We start from the raw sequence: 21630 nt of genomic DNA on the forward strand, positions 1-21630 counted from the left end.
CTCTCTCTCTCTCTCTTTCACACACACACACACACACACACACACACACACACACACACACACACACACATCTCTCCAACTAATTAGCTGTATGTACTTCAAAAATATGCAAAACACCCAACATGGAGGCCATTTTAGCATACAGTCATATTCAAAAGTGCCGACAGTGCTTTTGTTAATACATGAAAGGCATGAAATGTGTCATTTCCAAGAGGCCTATAATACCTTTACTAGTGAGTGTCTTGTGATGTGAAAAGGAAAAATGCAAGCCTATTTTATGCATTTATTAAGAGCCCTCCAAAAAATGGTCACTGGAAAAACATCTACTACAATGAAATATAACATTTCAGGTACTTGTATTTATTTTAGGGCAGTGGTTTTTAGTTTTTTGACCCCAAGACAATAATCAAAGGCGCTCCTATCAAAGTACCTCAGCTTATGTTGTAATAAAAATAAACTAGAAATATGATGTCAGTTTAATGTGGTACATTTTTATTTTAGTGTTTTTAAGTATTTTTATTAGGATGAGTTATGTTAATAACTACATTTAAATAATTTTAAGACTTCCTCCTAGAAGTGTGGTTAAGCACTGCTGTTCTAAAGATTAATTTTTATTGAAACTATTGAAACATCTTTTCTTTTTGTTATATGAAAGACATGTTAAAATATGGTTATGTACGGGAAGCTTTTTGCCATGCCTTTTATGTATAGATTGAATAGTTTTATACTCTTGTCCCAGACTCAGACATGTGTGATAAAAATCAAATGTAAATAACGCTTAAATATAAGTGTCACATCCGGGACAAAGAGGCAAACAGACAGGTTAATGTAAGTCAGAGAGTTTATTAAAAGGAACTTAGGAGTAGCTTCCAACAGAAAAGAGTCAAACGTAGGGATTAATGGAAGCATAGAACACAGTCTTATCTGGGGTCAGCACTTTGGTCCTCCGGCCGAGAACTGAGGAATCCGAGGCTTGACAGGCAGATCGGGAGGCAAGGAACCCATTCAGAGAAGCTTGTAACCTTGAGACCAGCCGACGAGTGACTGAGGTGAGTGTGTATTTGACTGGTGTGGTAAGTGGGTGCAGGTGTCCGTGATCAGTAATCAGGTGATTGTGAGTGAGTGTAGGAGGCTGATTCGGCTGGTGAGGCAGGTGTTTCCGTGACATTACGAGAAATCAATATGAATATCACTTATGTAAATCTCAGAGAGATAAATGTAAATATCACTTATTTTCATATCAGAATATCGGAATATTTTATTGTGCATCATTTCCAGCTAAGCTGTAATTTTGTCAAATTATTGAGTGAGTATGTATATATATGTAATGATAATGCAAGTCAGTGATTTACAATGTTGTTTAAACCCCAGTGTTCTTCAAAATATCTTTTTATGTCTGCATAAGAGGTTTAAAACAACATGAAGGTTAGTAAATTACACGTTTTTCATTTTTGGGTGACTGTATATAAACAAAGCATTTGGAATATGGTGGTGGAAATGACACTGGTGGAAATGTTCATGGCAAAAGAAAGAAAAGAAAGATGTCCACTTTTGGATATGGTTAGTACACTAAGTGTAGTTGTCTCTGCACATCAAACTGGGACATTTGAACTAGATGGGTAGAGTATTGACAGTTTAGCTGAATGGAAGCTCATCAAAATTGCTGGTGGGAACAACCCTACATCTCTTGAAAACGCTTTCTTTCTATCAAAACAAGGTGTGTTCTTCAAGCACTAGTTAATTAAGCGTGACCTGATGCACCACATGCCCCACTGAACCATTAGTCGTTAGCACTGGCGCGTGCGCATCAGGAAATGGTCTGTGTCTGCAGTGCAGATGGGCAGACCCACAGAGCACTCGGACGTGACCTAGAACGGTTCAGGCCAAGTGCAGGCTAGCTAACGAGGCGTGAGCGAATGCAATGATCTCAGGCCCGATAATTCAAGGGGAGCCAGGTTTCAGACAAAAGGTCTAAAATATCTCAACGTGAGGGTCTTCAAGTGTAGCACATGCTGAGATTGTGGAAATTGTGAGGAAAAGACTGTAATCGAATGAGGTTTTCTGTATGAGTGAAAGTTAAGGTTTAGGTGCTCAAATATACCACTTGACAAGTGCAGCTTTCTTTACTGAGTTTAAGTATTTCTTATTGAAACAGAAAGTTGGGGTGGGACATATCAGAGGGACCTTTTTATAAAAAAAAAACACATTTTGTTCACATCACAGTTGTGAATGATGTTCTACTTGCTATTGCAAGTCAAAAGTAGATGATATTCGAATGAGGGGATGTTCTCATTCCAGAGAGCATTTTATTGCACAATAGTGCAAGAAATATTAAGACATATATATATTAAGACATATATATATATTTATATATATTTGGTTCATTCCCCCAGAAGAGAAGGATTTTACTTTTTTAAAGGTGCTGTATGTAATTTTTTGACTCTTCTACTAAAGCATTATAATACTATAATATGTTTGCTGATATTTAGGAAACATGCAAGTTCACATATTTGTTTCTCTGAAAAGCAGTGCTACAGTCAGTTATTCAACTTTGAAATGTGCGTTCCGTGTCAGAATGTCTGTTTTTGTTTTGGCCTGTGTGATTCCGCCCACTGTCAATTTACCCAATAGTATTCAACACCCCTGGTTGCCAGTTGATGGAAAACACAGTATACTGCAGCCATGGAAGCGAGCAAGTGAACTGGGTCAGAGATCACAGATTGTACCCGACCTCAGCATCCATCTAAAAAGCTCAATGACCAGAGGCATATTAAAACATGGATAAATCAAATTACAGTATAAGACCCATCGCCTTCCATTATCACTTGCGCTCGTTCCTGTTGTGTGTCCTCAATCTGGAAATGCATGTGAGTGTTGAGTCTGAGGAGGAGGCGGGAGAAACAATATTTTGAATTTGGACTGCAGTATCCATTTCAACTGCAAATTGCTACGTTTCCATTACAGATTTGCACAAAACTTTTGCGATATTTTATAAATGTCGCTAAAAACTATTGCAAAATGACGGCGTTTCTATTAACCAATGTTATGCATCTAAAATGTATTTTTTCCTCTCACGATAAGTCATGGTAGTGGATATTGGTAGGTTTGCGTATATCACAGCCACCGCACTAGCCATTTTTTTAACTGAAGGAGACAAAGGCGTGTATCTTTAGCGAAGCAGTATGGAGAGCGGCTTCTGGGACGCTTCTAAAACATGTCACAGCCACTGAACTATATGTTGCATCGCAGCTGGTATGAACACAAGCATTGCATTGACTAGAGTGGTCGTGATCAGCTCCAGTAGCGGTTTCGTACGCTAGGTAACCTGTAAATGCAAAAAAACTGTTTCCTTGCAGTTTTGCAAAATATTCTTTTTTTGAATTGACTGAAAAATGCATGGGAGTTTTTGCTAAATTTATGTATTTCCATTGGGCAAATTTTCAATTCGCAGTTTCAATTTGCGCAATTTGAAGGGTAATGGAAACGCAGCTATTATTACATACAGCACCTTTAAATGTGTGTATTTTCTAAAAGGTAAATTCGTCAAATTTGGGAATTCACTCAGTGTCAAAATTAATTATTTGCCAAAATTCACCAAAACTTTAAAGAGGTATGACTTGTCATAAGACTGTTGGTACTCACTCAGTAATAAAATTTTGTTTATTTATATCCTTAAAAATAGTGCAGTTTTAATTTTGTGTTATCTCTGAACTTGTGTACTGTATCCACCTTATTTTAAGTAAATGGGTGCTGCTATTTGTAACTTGAATGTGTGAGGCTTACAGTGTCAGATAGTTTAGATGTACAAAAACAGTGTTATGCTGCTTGATATCACAAAGTAACAGACTTGTTATCAAATTATTTTAATTCCTTATCATAATCATAAACACAGTGGATTGTATTTACTGCACTTTGTTATTCTTATACTGTAGTTATTTATCTACAGTGGCTAATGAATTGGAAGTCTTGCACATTCAAAGAAAATATCTCACTTCCGCGTTGCAAAATATTAGCATATAAATGAGCTCAAAGCTAACACACATGAACTAAAAGCCCCAAAACTCTCATGCTGTCATTAGAAGCGCTAAATTGCAGGGAAGGATGCTTACATGGCTGCCTGTGAACTCTTTATTTGCTCCTCCCATTCAAGTCAGGAATCAGGATACAGAGCGCAGGCCAACAGCACACAAGTGGGGTTTCATGTGTTCACACTGCTGCAACATTTGAGGGGCATGTGAGTGTGGGGGGGTCAAGGAGCATACTGGTGGGTTTGTTTGTTAGCACCCCTGACATTTACCAGGCTAACAGAAAATGTCAGTGAATGCCAGATGTTAGCTCTGGTGATGATGCAGCTCTAGAAAAGCTTGAGCTATTGATCCATAGCCTCCCTCCCCTCACCCAATTCACGTCTCCTCTCACCCTGCCCCTTCACTTGCCTTTTTTCTCTCTCCTCCTCCTCTACCTCTCTTCTCCTGCTCTGTGCGGAGCAACTGACACCTCTCAAGATCAGAAGTCATAGGTCTGAATAATGGATCTTATGCACATACTGGCTGAAACAGTCAACATTTGCTCTCATTCCTGGGTTCTGCTGGTATCGCTCAAGCTGTGTTCAGGCATGAGAAGAGCAGCCCTGTCTTACATGAGTGGGCTACATATCATACAATAATGTGAGATAAATTCTGCATGTTAAGGGCAAACCCTTTTCAGCCCCACCTGAATCAGACAATCCTCTGATGGAAAATCGGAGTTGACCTTCCCAGCTTTGACACACCATCTCACATTTTTCACCCCCAGAGGAACGTTTTATTGCTCAGAGGTTGCTCTTTTATAAGCTTAGGAGGCTTAATGGAGTTATGTTTCTTTTGTGTGTCAATTTTGTCTTTAGACATTTCTCTTTATTTTGTGTTTTTATTGAAATCTGACGTGATTGCAAACTTTTGTGTGTCATGATGTGACACACTGGTGTTTTGTGTTCATTTAAAGGAATAAATCACCCAAAATGAAACCTCAGGCCATCCAAGATGTAGAAACGTTTATTTCTTCATCGCAACAGATTCAGATCAATTTAATATTACATCACTCGGTCACCAATGGATCCTCTGCAGTGAATGGGTGCCGTCAGAATGAGAGTCCAAACAGCTGATAAAAACATCACAATAATCCACAAGTAATCCACACGACTCCAGTCCATCAATTAATGTCCTGTCCTGTTCGTCACCTGTTGTCCTTTCACACAAACATTTTTGTTCAGAACTGTTTTGGGCTGTTTTCACTTGTAAATGCTTGACATTACATTTAGTCATTTAGCAGATGCTTTTTTCCAAAGCGACTTACAAATTAGGACAATAAAACCAGTCAAAACTAACAAAAGAGCAACAATATATAAGTGCAAATGACAAGTCTCGGTCAGCTTAACGCAGTACACGTAGCAAGGTGTATATATATACAGTATATATATATATATATATGCGAGCTTGACCTGTGCATATTTCTCTCCTGATTCAGACGAGACAAAATTTTCACTGGAGAAAGCAATATTATGGATAGACTCATATTTACAAAACATTAATTGGTGGACTGCGGTCGATTTCTTGTGGATTATTATTATTTCTTGTGGATATTTTGATCAGCTGTTTCATTCTGACGGCATCCATTCACTGCAGAGGATCCATTAGTGAACAAGTGATGTAATGCTACATTTCTCCAAATCTGTTCCTAAGAAGAAACAACTCAATATCTTGGATGGCCTGAGGTGGAGTACATTTCACAAGTTTTCATTTTTCAGGTGAACTGTTCCTTTAAGTACATTAAATATGCTGTTCATACCTACAGTGGCTTGAATACGCCTCTTTACGCCACATATTTATGAATGAATAATCATGATATTTAAGAACTTTTAAATAATAATGATGTTCATTAATGACGTTATGTTCATTGACGAAAATGTATGTATGTATATATATATATATATATATATATATATACACACACACACACAATATATATATATATATATATATTGTTTTATTATTATACCACATGACAATATCAGAGTTAAATTTAAATTTTACATTTCTTTACATTTTCTCTAATACAAACACACATGCACACACACAAAACCAACATAAAAAACCTTCTAAGGATTGCCCAAGATTTATGATAGATTGTGTAACACTTTACGATAAGGTACTGTTTGTTGCATTAACTAACATTAACTAATAATTAGCAATACATGTTACATTATAAATAATCTTTGTGAACGTTAGTTAATAAAAATAAAAATACAACTGTTTATTGTTAGTTCGTGTTAGCTCAGCTCCATTAAATAATATTAAGCTTTTGATTTTAATATATTAGTAAATGTTAAAATTAACACTAAGATTAATTAATGCTTTACAAGTATTTATTGTTCGCTATTAACAATGTTAACTAATGTTAACAAATGTAACCTTATTGTAAAGTGTTACTTTTATTCACACAACTTTATGTCATATATTATGGTTTCTAAAGGGGACACATGAGATTTCTAAGTCTTTTTATCAGTAGATCAGAGAATCAGGAGAAAAGTCTCCTTTGCTCATGATGTTATCTAATAAGTGTAGAAACAATTGAGATCTCATTTGTGATTTTTCTTTACTGCGGACAAGCTCCTTCCCTGAAACATTTTGCCTCACTTTCAGTCAGCTGACTGAATGATTGAGCGGTGAAATGGAGCTGAAACACTAGCTGCACGGTTTGAGATCCTCTCCTTGTTGAGGAAAAACTCGGCAAGTTACACCGTTCATCCTGTTTGCATTGTGACAGGTGAAACTCTGGTGAAACGTCCTGCTCACTTTGCATTTTTCCGATGCATGTGCAGTTTTGCCACTTGTCCCCAGAAATCTGATTCATGCAGTGAAGTGGTAAATGGGCTCTGTGCATGATGCATTCAAACATACAATGACAGCAGAGTGAAGCTCTTTTCAATAAATTGACAGCTTTTCACAAATACACATCATCTGTCATCAGAGAACTGCAAGCAATCTCTCTCATGTGTAGACAACCTTTATCTGTAGATCATGTTTGCAAGTATTTAAGATTAATTTCTGAACATTAAGTTATGTACTTTATTTATTTTTTATTTTTTTGCTGTTTTACTGTGTCTTGCAAGATCTTGTTTTTATTGAATGCTCATCTTTAGACACCCATAACTGGTTGCTCTTGGTCAGTTTTGTTTAGTTTTTGGATGTTTAGTCGTTAGATATTGTTGGTTAGTCTTGTTTAGTCCTAAATTGTTGATCAGTCTTGTGTAGTCATTGGTCAATGGCTAGTCTTGTTTACTCATTGGTTGTTGTTGATGAGTCTTGTTTAATCATAGATGTTTGTTGGTTAGTCTTGTTTAGTCATTGGTGGTTGTTGGTCAGTCTTTTTCAGTGATGAGTTGATGTTGGTTAGTCTTGTATAGGCATTGGTTGTTACCGGTCAGTTTTGTGTAATCATAGGTCAGTCTTGTTTAGTCGTTGGTCGTTGTTGGTTAGTCTTTTTTTACTTATTGATTGTTGTTGGTCAATCTTGTTTAATCATACATATTGTTGTTGGTCAGCCTTGTTTAATCACAGATTAATTGTATTTAGTCTTATAAAGTCATTGGTTATTGTCAGTCAGTCTTGTTTAATTATAGTATTTTGTTTTGGTTGTTGTTATCAGTCATTCTTTTTTATTTATGGATTGTTGTTGGTTATTTTTGTTTAGTGATTGGCTGTTGTTTATCAGTCTTGTTTAGTCATAGATTGTTGTTTGTTATTCTTGTCTAGTCATTAGTTGTTGTTGGTCAGTCTTGTTTAGTCAGTGGTGGCTGTTGGATTATCTGGTTGGTTGTTGGTCAGTCTTGTTTAGTCAGTGGTGGCTGTTGGATTATCTGGTTGGTTGTTGGTCAGTCTTGTTTAGTCAGATTGTTGTTGGTTATCTTGTTTAGTCATTTGTTGCTGTTCATTTAGTCTTCTTATTCAGTATTTAATACCCCAACAGTATATTTATATAGCCCTCACATTGCCTTTGTTTATTAAGTGTACATTTTGTTCTTTCCTGACTGAGTTTTGGGAGTCTTTACATTTATGTTTAGAGTCCTTGGTCAAATCTAGTCGAGTTCTGCTTTTTTATGGTTTTTATTTACTACTTTCACATTCTCAATAACACTGTACGTGGGTCTTCAGTTTCATCATAACGTCAGTTTGTTATACAAACACTGACTGTGTGGACATAGCTTGAGGGGATTTAGAAGCATAAAATCCTCAGATAATGTTAAATAATACAGAGAGAAAAAACTTGTAACATTTTGTGCTGAGATGTGTTGCAGCACAAGCTGTTTCGAAGAATTACCTTTCACAAAGAAACATTATGTGCTTTGTGCACAAGAATGTCTTTTTGTTGCTGTTGTTAGTGATGTTTGCCACCAAACGTTACTCCTACTTTTACATAATTACCGGCTCCTGTTGAAGCCATTAAGCTTTGCAACGAATGCAAAGATGATTATAGTTGTAATTAGCTTCATGAGAGCAGCGAGCAGCAGAGAGAGATTACGCTCCATTCAAAACACATTCCGGTGAACGATTCTAAAGGCACGCTTGCTTCAAAAAAGCATGCGATTCCCAAGAGTCATTGAGACAAGCTGTCATTTTCTGAAGAACCTGCAAATGTGCAAGAAATAGTTACAGTATACAGTCCTCATAAGACAACTAGGCCATTAGAGAAAAACTGATGGACAGTCTCGACAGGATGTTAAAGTCAAAGAAAAAAATAATCTAAATTGTTCTTTTTACTTTTTTCAATATGTATTCCTGTTTTTCTTCAGAATAGTTTCATTTTTGATTAGATGTATACAATATAACTTTAAGAACATGTCACCAAAATGAATTTGAACAAAAAAATGAAAATGAACTAATTGCTATTTAGGCTACTACATAATGTTTATCATTAGCTAAATAGAGACTGTGGCTAGTTTATAATGTTAAAAAATATCAAAATATCTAAAGCTAGTTAATAATGTTTATGATTAGCCAAATAGCTATTGTGGCTAGTTTACAATGCTCACTAATAGCCCAATAGCTAAGGCTAGTTTACAATGTTTAGCCAAATAGCTATAAGTTCCTAATGTTTGCCATCCCTTACAAAAATTAGCCATGGTTTTATTGTAGTAAAAGTGAAGTAACCATCATATTTTGGCATATTAATTACCATCTGTATAACCATAGTTTTACTACAAATACAATGGTTAGTGTAGCAAAACCATGGTTAGTTTGTGGTTACCACAGTTTAACTAGTAACCATGGTTTTTTGGTTTTATTTGTAGTAAAACCGTGGTTAATATTTGTAAGGGATGAGCCGGCTATTGTAGCTAGTTTATAATGTTCACCAATAGTCAAATAGATATTCAGGCTAGTTTATAATGTTTCCAATTAGATAACTATAAGCCTAGTTTCTAATGTTTACCATCCCTTCCCTGTTAAAAAAACCCAGCATATGCTGGTTTTTTCAACAGGGTTACGAAATTTAACCATGGTTTTATTGTAGTAAAAATGCAGTAACTGTTTTTTTTGTGGCGTATTGATTGTAATCTGTATAACCACAGTTTTACTACAAATACCATGGTTAAACTATGGTTAGTTTAGCAAAGCCTTGGTTCATTTGTGGCTACCATAGTAACATGTTTTTTTTGTAGTAAAACCATGGTTATTTTTCGAAAGGGATGAGTCGGCTCTTGTAGCTAGTTTATAATGTTCACCAAAACTCAAATAGATATACTGGCTAGTTTATATTGCTCACTAGCTATAGGGTAAATAGCTGTTGTTGCTAGTTCATGTTGACTTTCAATATATGAAATACCTGAAACCAACACTTGTCATGGTGTAACTACAATACTACTTTTGTAAGGGGGTGAACATGAAAATGAGTTTCACACCAATTTAGGTTTTAAGGAGCAGACAGCATCTGTGAAACTATTGTGTGTGTGTGTGACTGTAGAGCAGCTGTAGCCATGTTCTGTACTTAATGTGTACATTAAACGCGAGAGCAGATGTAGCAGTGTTCAGTAGTTGGTGTGTAAACAGAGCGGGTGAGCTGCTCTCAGTGTATAAGTAGCTCCAAGCAGATGGCACAGTTATGGCAGCCAGAGAAGTGAAGTCACAGCAACTTCAAGCAGCAGCTGCCCCTTTCATGCTGATTTAGGACCTGCTGCTGAGTTTTTACATTCAAAATCCATACCTGAAACAGTAAAAATTAGATTTTGTAGATTTCAGTGTAATGTACGCAGCTTTCACAGCTCGGTGGTCCAGAATGAGGTGAAGAGGAGGGAGACGGGGTGCACTTACAGACGGTGTGGATGAGTAAACCATGAAGAACATATTGGGTGAACAGAATGGCAAAAGCAGACATGAAAGAAACATAGAGCTGAGATGGCAGGAGATTATGCTCGTCAACATTGTTATGGACTGGAGCCAAGGAGGTGGGACAGCATCTGTGACTAACTTTGAAGTTTGTGCATAAATGTGTGTGTTTCCCATCAGTCCTTTCACTGTACTGTGTGTTACACTGCTTTCTCTGTAACAAAGATTTGAAGTGCACAAAAATGCATGTCATTTGGACCCATGATTGATTTCTTAATGCTTATATTTTCAAACAAGATTGATTAGATGATGTGTTTTGTAAAGAAGTTGTTGCAACCTCAGAATGAAAAAATACAAAGGTTGGCTTTATTTATTAATTTTTTTTTTTAATTGCTACATCTCACAATTTTAACTTTTTTTTTTTTACAATTTTGAATTTACTTCTTGTAAATGCAGCTTTATTTCCAACTCAATCTTATGGGAAAATGTAACTATTTTATTAGTTGGTAATTTTGAATGAATTTGTTTGAATATGTACTCATTGTATGAATTTATAACAAGTCCCCACCAAATGTAAAATAGTTATGAATTAGTTATGAATTGGCATAAGAGTGTGTTATTTCTTATAACTGCAGCTTTATATCCCTCAATTGCAGCTTTATGTTATAACTTTGACTGTATCTCACAATTTATTATTTTATTTGTTATATTTGTTCTTTATTCAGATGCCCATTATCTTCCACAAAGTGGTTTCTATTTGTTTTGGAGTCCACGCAACAATTTAGAATACAAAATATATAAATATATAATTGAAAAACAAGGATAAAATTACTATAAGCAGATCAACAAACAATAGTATGACATTATTATGTTACATTCATCTGAATAATTAACTACATATACAAATATATAGCATATAAATGTATTTATGTATTTATTTGGTATGTGTAGACTATCACAAAGACAAGTGTGTTTTCTCAGGACAGCTATTTAATGATATCTGTAAGGTGGTAGGGACATTTTATGTGTAGTATTGAGAAAAAATGCTTGAAGCACCTTTAAGTAACTGAATGTCTGCGGATTTTACAGATTGTGTTTTACAGCCTGTTTTACATAACAGTAAAGTGAACCCTCTAGTGGTGTAGTCATATCATTACACTTTTTTTAGGAGGCAGTTTCATTTTTTTTTTTTCGGATACTGGGCTTATGAGTCCCATTTACCTCCTGTTGGCCTCAAAGTCTCAGTCCTGTTATTATGGCTGAATGTAATTTTCTCCTCTCAGCTCCTAAGTTCTTAAAGTATCTCAGCTTCTCTCATGAAAGCATCATAATTGAGCTTTAGGTAAGAAATGAGAGAGAAATGTGTGCCTTCCAATAAATATAGTGTGACTCCATGGTGTTGAGCTCTAGAAGATCATCCAAGCTCAAGATCACAGATAATCAATCCCTGACAGTCGCGCCCTGTCTCCATCCCTGCCTAGACAGGCGCCTGCCAGCCACTGTCCCCAGTGGTATATAGTGGTGTCTTTAACACAATATGAGAAGAGATAGGACAAGATTAGCAGTCTGTATGTTTGCTGGAATAACCATCCACTTCCAGTTATCACGCACTACTGATTGCACAACAAAACAACATAGAATAAATCCTAATGAACATGTTATTTAATGTTGGATGTTTGGGAGCAAAAAGAATATTTATGTAGAATACTTTTTTTTTTTTTTTGCTCCACCAGTGGAAATAGTTTCAAATGAAGTCACAGCAGAATCGTGTCTCTGAGCAACACACAGTAGTGGTATTTTGTTCCAGAATGAAGCAGTGTTGTTAAATGAATCGGTTGAGTGACTGTTTCAAATGACTCACTAACAAAGACAGTGACTGTGCCTGAAAGCTCAGGCAGCTGACTTGTTACCTCATTGCCCTATCAGGCAATGACTTTGCTGGCAGACATTGCGCATGACAGATTTCAGACTTCTGAGCATAACGGTTTTATGATCTACAACAAAATAGAGAGAGCTTTGGTAATAAATGTGAATAAGTGTATATGTAATTTGTAATTACTACTATACTAATTTCTCCCTTAAATTACGAAAAAGGAAAAAGTTGGCCAAAAACATACATTTACACACAAACTGACCACCAAACACACTTTTACAATGCATTTAACTTTATTCACTCAGTTGTCATGGAATAGAAAATCTTAGTAGAAAGGATGTGAGATGATCATTGGATTCAGATTCTTGTTGCCTTCCTACCTCTGTATGCTGCCTGCAGACATGGCATTTTTCAGCTTTTTTGAGCCTTTCTTTTGTTTTGTTTCTTAAGGAATCAGTGTTGTTGAATGAATCAGTGAAGTGAATGATACAGATGAGGAATAATTCAGTTACAGTTGCCTGTTTAGTTTTTAAAAAAATCAGTGTTGCTGAGTGAATCGATTGAGTTAATAATTCAAATGACTCACTAATAATGACAAGCACTTGTTGCCACATACTAGTAATGATGTAACCTGTAGAATGAATCATTGAAAAATGCCCACCGATAATACACATACTCTGGTCTGGCTCAAACACAGACAAGTGAAGTTATGGAAAAAAAGAGCGAGACATTCTAGCAGCGTGTGTCAGATTGTGTTCGATAGTAGTTGTGGTTAGCCTTAGCTATCTCAGTCACAAAACCGTGTGCAAAAATGTGACAAAAACAGCGAAGTGCATTTTCACACTACACCATTAGTGTAGTAGATTGTTACAAGAAAAGCTACACTACTAGGAGAACAGCTGAGCTGCTGTCACACTTTTAAAAAATGTAAAGTTCCTTCCCAACACAACACTGGTTTGAAGAATACAAATATCCCACAAGGTCATAATCTCACAGAGGATGTATATCCATAATGGATATGTGATATCAATCTGGTTAACTGATCCCTACCCTTGTTTTCTGTTTCTCTGTTTCCCTTTTTTGTTTACTGTCATTTTCTTTATCTGAAATGTAATCTGTATAATTCCTTCTCTGTATATTCCAGCTTTATACTATATCTCCTTTCCTTCTCTTCTGCGTCTGCACCTCTGCAGGTACATCAGAGCAATGTATCTTGGAATCCAGAGCCGCAGACAAAAGGAGAACCAGCGACGCTTCTACTGGGCCATGATGTACGAGTATGCCGATGTCAACATGCTCCGTCTATTGGAGACATTTCTGGAAAGTGCTCCACAGCTGGTTCTCCAGCTCTGCATCATGATCCAGAAGAACCGGGCAGAAACGCTGCAGTGTAAGGAGTGCCTCTAGGCTCTGTACTGAGACCACTGACATTTCGAACAGTACTGCTTATGTGTGTCAATGATGAATGTTTTTGGATGTGTAAATTTCACTGGGATAACTCTGAAACCTTGGCAAGAAGAATGTGACACAATTTATACCTTTCAGAAGATATATTTACTCATGATTTCACATTTTGTGATTGTGGTCTAGCATAATGCAATTATAGGTTAATAATTTCAGTGAGAGTTGTTTCAAATTGACTGTTGTTGATTTGTCACATGCATTGCATGCTCTAGCAACATTTCCTGATTAGAAATGCTACTGGAAATGTACCTTTAATTTTTTATGAGTGCAACTCAAGGCTCTGTAACAACATGATGCATGGCCAAAATTTGCTGTTAGCTTTTCAAGTGACAATAGTATATGCCCAACTGGATCTCACAGCTTTGTGTTGTATTAATTTATCAACACGTCAAACAACTATCTTAATCTTTCAGAAAACCGGACACATCATGGAAAATCTATACTGTGCATCTGGAAAAAAAGGCTGAGTTGTGGATGAATCTGAGTATAATGCCCTCCCTGTCTGAGACTTTTTGAATGATCAACTGTGTTTGTGGGGAGCATGTTTTTTCTGCTGTGCAGCAGATAATCTGAGCCGTAAGACCACTTCTTACGTTTGAGGTGACAGCACTGCCAGCAGTGCAGATGCCTTTATGAACATGAAGTCTGAGCTCAGCAGGATGAATGGTAAACGTCTTAGAAAAAAGATATATAGAACAAGAAAGAGGTGTGTTTTGGAAAATGGCTCCAACAAATGGTAGGCAGGTGTTGTAGAAATGATAAGACAATGATTGATGCTGTTTGTATGTGTTAGCGTGCTTTTCATTACTGTGGTCCTGATACTTGTCCATTTATCATGTAAAAAGACTTAAAGGGATAGTTCACCTAAAAATTTAAATTACCCTATGATTTACTCACATTACAATAACATTACAATTATTTTTGTAAAGATATTCATATTAATTCCAACTATAAAAAAGCAACAACATTGTATGTCTCTCTGTTGTCCAGGTGTGTCGGCGGTCGCGTCTCTCCTCTCTCTTTCCTGGGTTCTGGCCTCGTACCACAAGCTTCTGCGTGATTCCCGCGACGACCAAAAGAGCATGAGCTACCGGGGAGCGCTGGTGCATCTTCTGTGGCGTTTCTTCACAATTTCTTCTCGGGCGCTATCTTTCGCCCTCTTTGCCTCAGTTTTCCACATCTACTTTGGCATTTTTGTGGTGCTGCACTGGTGTGTCATGGCCTTCTGGGTAATCCACGGAGGAACCGACTTCTGTATGTCCAAGTGGGAGGAGGTGCTATTCAACATGGTGGTAGGCGTGGTCTATGTCTTCTGCTGGTTTAACGTCAAGGAGGGAAGGACCCGATTCCGCATGGTGGTTTATTATTTGCTGGTGCTGGTGGAAAATACCATCCTTACTGCTCTGTGGTACACCTACAGAGACCCGGTCACTACCGACTCCTACGCTGCATCCGCCCTCTGCGGCGTCTTCCTGTGCTTTGCCTCCGGAGTGGCCTGCATGGTCCTCTACTACAGCGTCCTGCATCCCATGGGGCCCCGGCTGAGGGTGCTGGCCAGTTCCTGCTGTGCTGAGCTGCTCTGGGGCCTCCCCTTGCCACCCGAGGCTGAGCCCATGGCTCCCACTCCAGGGCCTCGGGGCTCCCAAGCCACCCCGACCAGGGGGATGGCTTCAAGGGACTACAGCGAGCCGGAGGAGGTCGCCACAGACACTTGTCTGCCGGTGTTCCAGGTGAGATCCACAGAGCCCACCGATGCGGCGGGTAGGCCCATCCCCCCCGAGGGGCCCCTCATCAAGATCGACATGCCCAGGAAGCGCTACCCAGCCTGGGATGCTCACTTTGTGGACCGACGTTTGCGGCGGACCATAAACATCCTCCAGTACATCAGCCCCAATGCGGTGGGCATCAGGTACAGGGATGGACCCCTCCTCTACGAGCTGCTCCAGTACGAGTCCTCCCTGTGAAGGTGTGCGATGCCGCTCTATCTCTACTATCATGCCCTCTCTGGTTCTCCACTTCCCCTGGTGCTTTTTTATTTAGTTGTGCTCTGAAGCTATAAGAGTGCATCTAAAAGAGTCTAAACAGAGAATATTCAACATATATTTTGACTAACAGAGTGTAGAGTTAGAGTTAGTCCGAAATACAACATTCCCTAGTTTGGGTTACTATGGCGTGAATGTTCGACTAATGTGTATGTTTGATGGTGTTTGTGGCCCTGTCGCCTCTAAAATGTGCATGATGGGAATGATGGAGGAACATAGTCTTTAGCATCCTCATTCTGAATTTGCTTTTACCATTTTGTGCCTACATTTTTCCCAGACAGTTGTGGTGACAACTGTTCTTAAAGATGGCAAATGAGTCAATATTAGCTAGACACTAAAAAGCACATTCGATTGTCAAAAAAAGCACACGATGCCCCACTCCTTTTCTCCTTTGATAAAGGGAGAAGAGGCTTGAAATTGTTGGGAAAGTGCACCAAAAAGGTACAATCATTTTTCAAATAAAATGCAATGATGTCATGTAAAAAATTGGTGTTAAATTTTGGTGACGGCCTACCATATTATACTGCCACCACTATTTTGATCATCAAGGGCCTTAATATTTATCTTAACATGTCTTTTCCTACTGAATCTCACTAGTGATGTGATATCTTCAGCTCTGTAATCTGAGGACATTGAATATTTGAATTTTTTACATATGGCCCACTATTTTTTTAACCCATCTGTAGTATGTGAGGGTGCACTTTATGACTGCTATGTCTAAATAAATGGGACATATTTTCTTATATACACTACCGTTCAAAAGTTTGGGCTTAGTAAGGATGCATTAAATTGATCAAAAGTGACAGTAAACAGTACAACTTTTCTATTCTGTTTAAAGGATAATGTAATTACTTTTCTTTCTCAAATAAATGCTGTTCTTTGAACCTTTTATTCATCAAAGAATCCTAAATAATGTATCACGGTTTCCACAAAAATATTAAGCAGCATGACTGCTTTCAATATTAATAATAAGAAATGTTTCTTGAGCACCAAATTCATCATATTAGAATGATTTCTGAAGAAATTGCTGAAAACTGGAGTAATGACTGCTATATTACTAACGTCTAATATATACCCAAAACTTTTAAACGGTAGTGCATATGATTATTATTATTTTTTATAAATGGCCCACTGATATATTTTTTAATTCACTTATATTACATGTGAGTGCAACTGATGAAAGCTAGAAAGAATAAATAGGACATATTTCCTTAAATAAGTCATTCCATAAATAAACACACACACACACACACACACACACACACGCACACACATAAAAATAAACTAATCTGTTAAACATATTTTGTCATATAATTTACAAAATGTGCTTTAGGTGAATTAACATGTAAATTAATTGGGTTTTATTCAAGGAAAAATATTAAGTAATATGACTAAACAAACCTTAATGAAATAGGTTACATCAAAGTTATTTTTGAGGGTTAAATCATGGGTTAGAAAACTGATCTTTAAAGTAACAATTGCTTGTTACCATTTTTACATTGTAATAATGAACAGAAATATTTGCTGTGTGTGGTGCTCAACTCTAACCTTTAGTACTCCTCCATCATTCCCTGCACAAAATTGCATTTTTCTCTCCACTTAAACCTTTTCTTCAGAAAAAAGGCTAATGGTTTCTCAAAAGGTGAAGAACCTTGACACATTTACATGTGTAAATGGTATACCATTCGCATTCAAAATGTACTATACTCATTTTTGATAAAAGAAAAAGGTTCTTTATTTGAATTGTGCAATATTTTTTTGAAAATGTACTTTGAAGTGATTGGAGAAAAAGGTGTTGCTTTTGCCTGAAATTAGCTAAGTTTATACACCACCATCGAATGCATGCCAAGGTTGCACATATTGAGGATTGACTAGGTTGCCAGGTGCCAACCAGCGAATGAGGGTTTCTAATGTGCAAGATTATTGAATTAAACATCCCATTTTATGTTGGTTTTTTTTCAGTATCCTATATACGGTGCACTTAGAACAAACTTGAGGGTTACCTCTACAAAAAGCCACTTGTTTACCTCCAATCCTGAGGTAATTTTCCCCTGATTTCATCAATTCAATTGAGAATGAATTGCTCTGTGAGGGCTGAGGTAATTTTTGTTGTTCCGACGCTTTGTTTAGCATCCAGGCAAGATAAATGCAGAAATTAACATGGGATGCCAAGTTTCACCGCATGGGCTGCTACAAACCCCATTTGTGCCTGCTGAAATTTTCCAAGCAGACTTCAGATCGGTTGTAGTTGACGATGTGGAGGGTTTTTTTTGCCAGGGATGGAAAAGAACATGAGGATAGACAATAGCTATCAGTGAGTGTGTGTATTCATGTGTGTGTATGCGTGTGACTTTGGTTTGTAGGTCTTACCTCTTCAGTTCCATCCTTGGTTGCTGCTCTGACCCCTCCACCCCTCTCATGCAAGTGTTATCTAGGATATTTGGATGCAAAGACTATGTTTCAAGATAACAACTTGGATTTATAACCTGGCCAAAGGGAACGGGGGATGGGCAGGTGATTTCATGCAATTCTTATTCCAAAACATCAATATTCCGTAACCCTTGCAATATCAGGTTTTCAGTTTAAGCAAAAGAATGAAACAGTTCCGTTTCCTGTTCCCTGTTCCCTTCCAGTGCCTAAAAAGTCACCGATATTCCACTTCTGTAGGTGCTTGGCACATTGATGCACTGTTGTTTGCTGGGATATCACCAACCCTGTTATGCTATGACGTGTACGACAGCTACTCGTTTTTACGGTTGCGTGACTCGGCTGCCTGGCATCCCACGATACGTTCATAGTCCAATTACAGAATCGATAACTGCTAACGCACTTGAGGAAAGACAGTCCAGGTGATATTTTCAACTACACTGTGATATGATATTTTCTTCTATTATTCCACTAGCATGATGTGTAGTGACCAACATCGCCAAGTTTAATCAGATATAGGTCAGGATTTGCAACAAATCCAACCCTGTACAGCATGCATATAATTCCGAATTGGTTCGTTTTAGATTACTGCCTTACTAGTCAAACAAGTTACACATCAGATTAGTCGATATTAAAGTCATGCCGCCATTTGTAGACGTGGAGGGTGGGATGGGTAAGTGGGACCAGTCTCTAATATCTGATTCTTTGTGGTGCCTTGTCTTTTTGGGTGCTTCTGTGTAGCCATGGCAGCCAGTGCAGCAAACAACAATGCCAGTGTCTCTATCTCCATTCATATTTCGCTCAGTACTGTAACAAGCCAGTCAATTTTGTCCCGTACCCACACAGAAAGTGCACTCCAGGTAAATCTTTGCAAAATGAAATGATCTGCATATTACAACTTAAAGGCAATACTTAACATCTACTTGAATGTTGGGTTCCACACTTTTCCCGAAGCCGAAATACACAGACCGGTTCCATTCGACTATTCTCGAGGGTTTTTTTATGATCGGATATGAAAAAGCAATGAGATTTGGTTTGTTTGGGTACTAAATGACAGTTATGATGAAGTTAGCAATTTATTTAATGATTGTTAATGTTCTTCTGTCTATGCCTTCCTCTGTCTTGCAAAACGAATGAGCTGTAGTGCCAACAAGTTAATCTTTTCTCTCTGTCGTTTGTCTTGTGAACAAAAATGTCTAGCCAAATGGATTTATGCCTGCAAAAAAAAAGAAGAAAAAAAAAATGAAAAAATGTGTGTAGACCAATAAGAATAGAAAAAGTGGGGTACGTAAATATGGTGCTGACTGGGTGGAATATTTTAACTAAAACCTGAGATGGCATTGGACACATTTTTAAAGGCCTCTAGTGCTGAACCATCTTCAGACTGCTTCTACATCCTTTGGATACTTAGCATGCCCGCAAAATGCAGCCTATGGTGACTCCTCCAACACACGTGCATGTTTTCTTCAGTGCTATGTCCCACCCATCGCTCCAGGGTTCTCTACACGCTCATCAAATCCAGTTCTGTACAGTGGTTCCGCAATGATCAGTATTGATATAGAGCCAAAAGTTCTGATGACGAAACAACCACAAAACGGTGCATTTTTGTTTCTTGACCTGGTGCTTATCAACATATTCTAAAGGTGCTACCACGAATGTGGACCGCAGGACCGCTGTTGTGGCTCACTAAGCAAGGCCACCGTCCGATAGACCTGCCTCTTTAAGCTCACGGACACTTTCTTCTCTGGAAGAACAAGCACCTCAACACAGTTTACAGCCAAACATCTCTCTTTGAAATATGGTGCCATTTATTATGTTTCAAGCTGTTCAGAGAAGCATTGGTGCAGCAAATATGTTTATTTTTTACTTCTTCCCCGAATTTCTTTTTTTTATTTTTATGTATATTTGTTTTTAAAAAATATGTTTAGGTGTTTAGAATCTGCACTAGGATTTCTCATAAGAGAAAAAAAAGATGAAAATGCATCATTTTGACATTCATCTATATAGGCCTAAAAGGACTACTGTTAAAAAGGGATCGCTAAACATATAGAAGGTGATTGCTGTGTTGTATATTCCTGTCATCTCTATGTCCTAAACCTATGTGTATTTCTTCTGTTATTGTAGATCTGGCTGTATATTTTGTTGGAAAATGATCTTATTAATGATTATGGTTGTCAGATGAATTGCTGCTGATTTTAGAGTTGTTATCCATGCTGTTGGACACGGGTAAGTTACCTGTAAAACAGATTGTGTTAGATCGTCATTGTGTTTCTCACATGGGGTGTTAAAGAAAGAAGGCACAAAGTTAAGCAAATTATTTGCTACTATCTGTAACATTTCCTTTTTCATAACTGACTGTACTTATTACTTATGTTGAGAAAAAAAAAGATTTATTTGATGTTGTCAAATACAAATGAAAGTAAATTGTTTTGTTTGATTGCCATTATTTGAGAACAAAACTGATGTCTAGTAATGCATTAGACCTTATTTTTGGGGAAAATATTACTAATACTTACAACATATGGTGCTACGGTTGATTTTGTAAACTTTGGTTTTTAGGTGAAAAAGGGAATATCATACTGACAAAAAAAAGAATATGTTGAGCCTTACTGTAGATCTATATATGAGACTGTTCATCACTGAAGACTGGAAAAATAAGTATAGTATTTGAAAGTGAGTACATATATATAAAACTGTATGCTTTATGTTTATGCAGAATTTGCCCAATGACAGATCAAAGTGGTTATATACTAATGTATATGTTCAGATGTGTATGTGAATGTATACTGATATGATAGAGATAGATTTCCCAGAGTAACAAATGGTTGTTTAATAAAGATATTACATTATTATAATTCATTTTTATCATCAAATTGCTTCAATCGAATTATTAATTATGAAACACTCGAATGTATTCAGAATTAATAACTTATTCATATAGGCCTATCCAAGCATGTAACCACATTCAGGACTGGGGGGATCTGATTAACAATAGTAACTATGTTACTTTGGTGGTGGTTACAACAGATGAAGTATCAATAGTCTAAAATAGCTACTTGAGTAAATCCATAAATAAAGACAAATGTTATTGAAGGAACAGATTTAAATTAGAAGTCGGCTATGTTACATTATATGTTCAAAATAAGCATTTAGGGATGTTTATGGCATTTTAATTAAGGTAACGTGCTGTAACTATATTATTTAAGTCTTCTTGTAGCCTTTTTAGGAGTTTGCTGAGGCCCCCTAGTGGGCCCCAGTCCGCTCTTTAAAGAGCCACTGTACTAGAACTTATTACTATTACTTACTATTAATTTAGAGTAAAAATGCACAATCTAAAACATACTAAACTGACCTAAATCTTTAATTTTCAGGGGATATGAATAAAACCATATACATTTAGTTTGTAGTTTAATATGAGTTTATGGGGTTTTCTGTTTGTCTCGCAAAGCACTGTGGGTAGATG

General features: G+C 37.1%; 1 protein-coding gene across 1 annotated transcript in view; it reads left to right on the forward strand.

The window, feature by feature from the left end:
- The window catches only part of xkr6b (XK, Kell blood group complex subunit-related family, member 6b), a 55283-nt gene extending 38704 nt beyond the window's left edge, over positions 1 to 16579 (forward strand). The window contains exons 2-3 of the mRNA XM_016481149.1: positions 13428 to 13624; positions 14689 to 16579. Of these exons, the coding sequence (XP_016336635.1) occupies positions 13428 to 13624; positions 14689 to 15662 (1171 nt within the window). The 3' untranslated portion in view covers positions 15663 to 16579. The remainder of the gene's footprint in view (positions 1 to 13427; positions 13625 to 14688) is intronic.
- The last annotated feature ends 5051 nt before the right edge of the window (positions 16580 to 21630 follow it).

This window comes from Sinocyclocheilus anshuiensis, unplaced genomic scaffold (genome assembly GCF_001515605.1).
Source record: "Sinocyclocheilus anshuiensis isolate Anshui unplaced genomic scaffold, SAMN03320099.WGS_v1.1 scaffold405, whole genome shotgun sequence".
NCBI classification, from domain to species: domain Eukaryota; kingdom Metazoa; phylum Chordata; class Actinopteri; order Cypriniformes; family Cyprinidae; genus Sinocyclocheilus; species Sinocyclocheilus anshuiensis.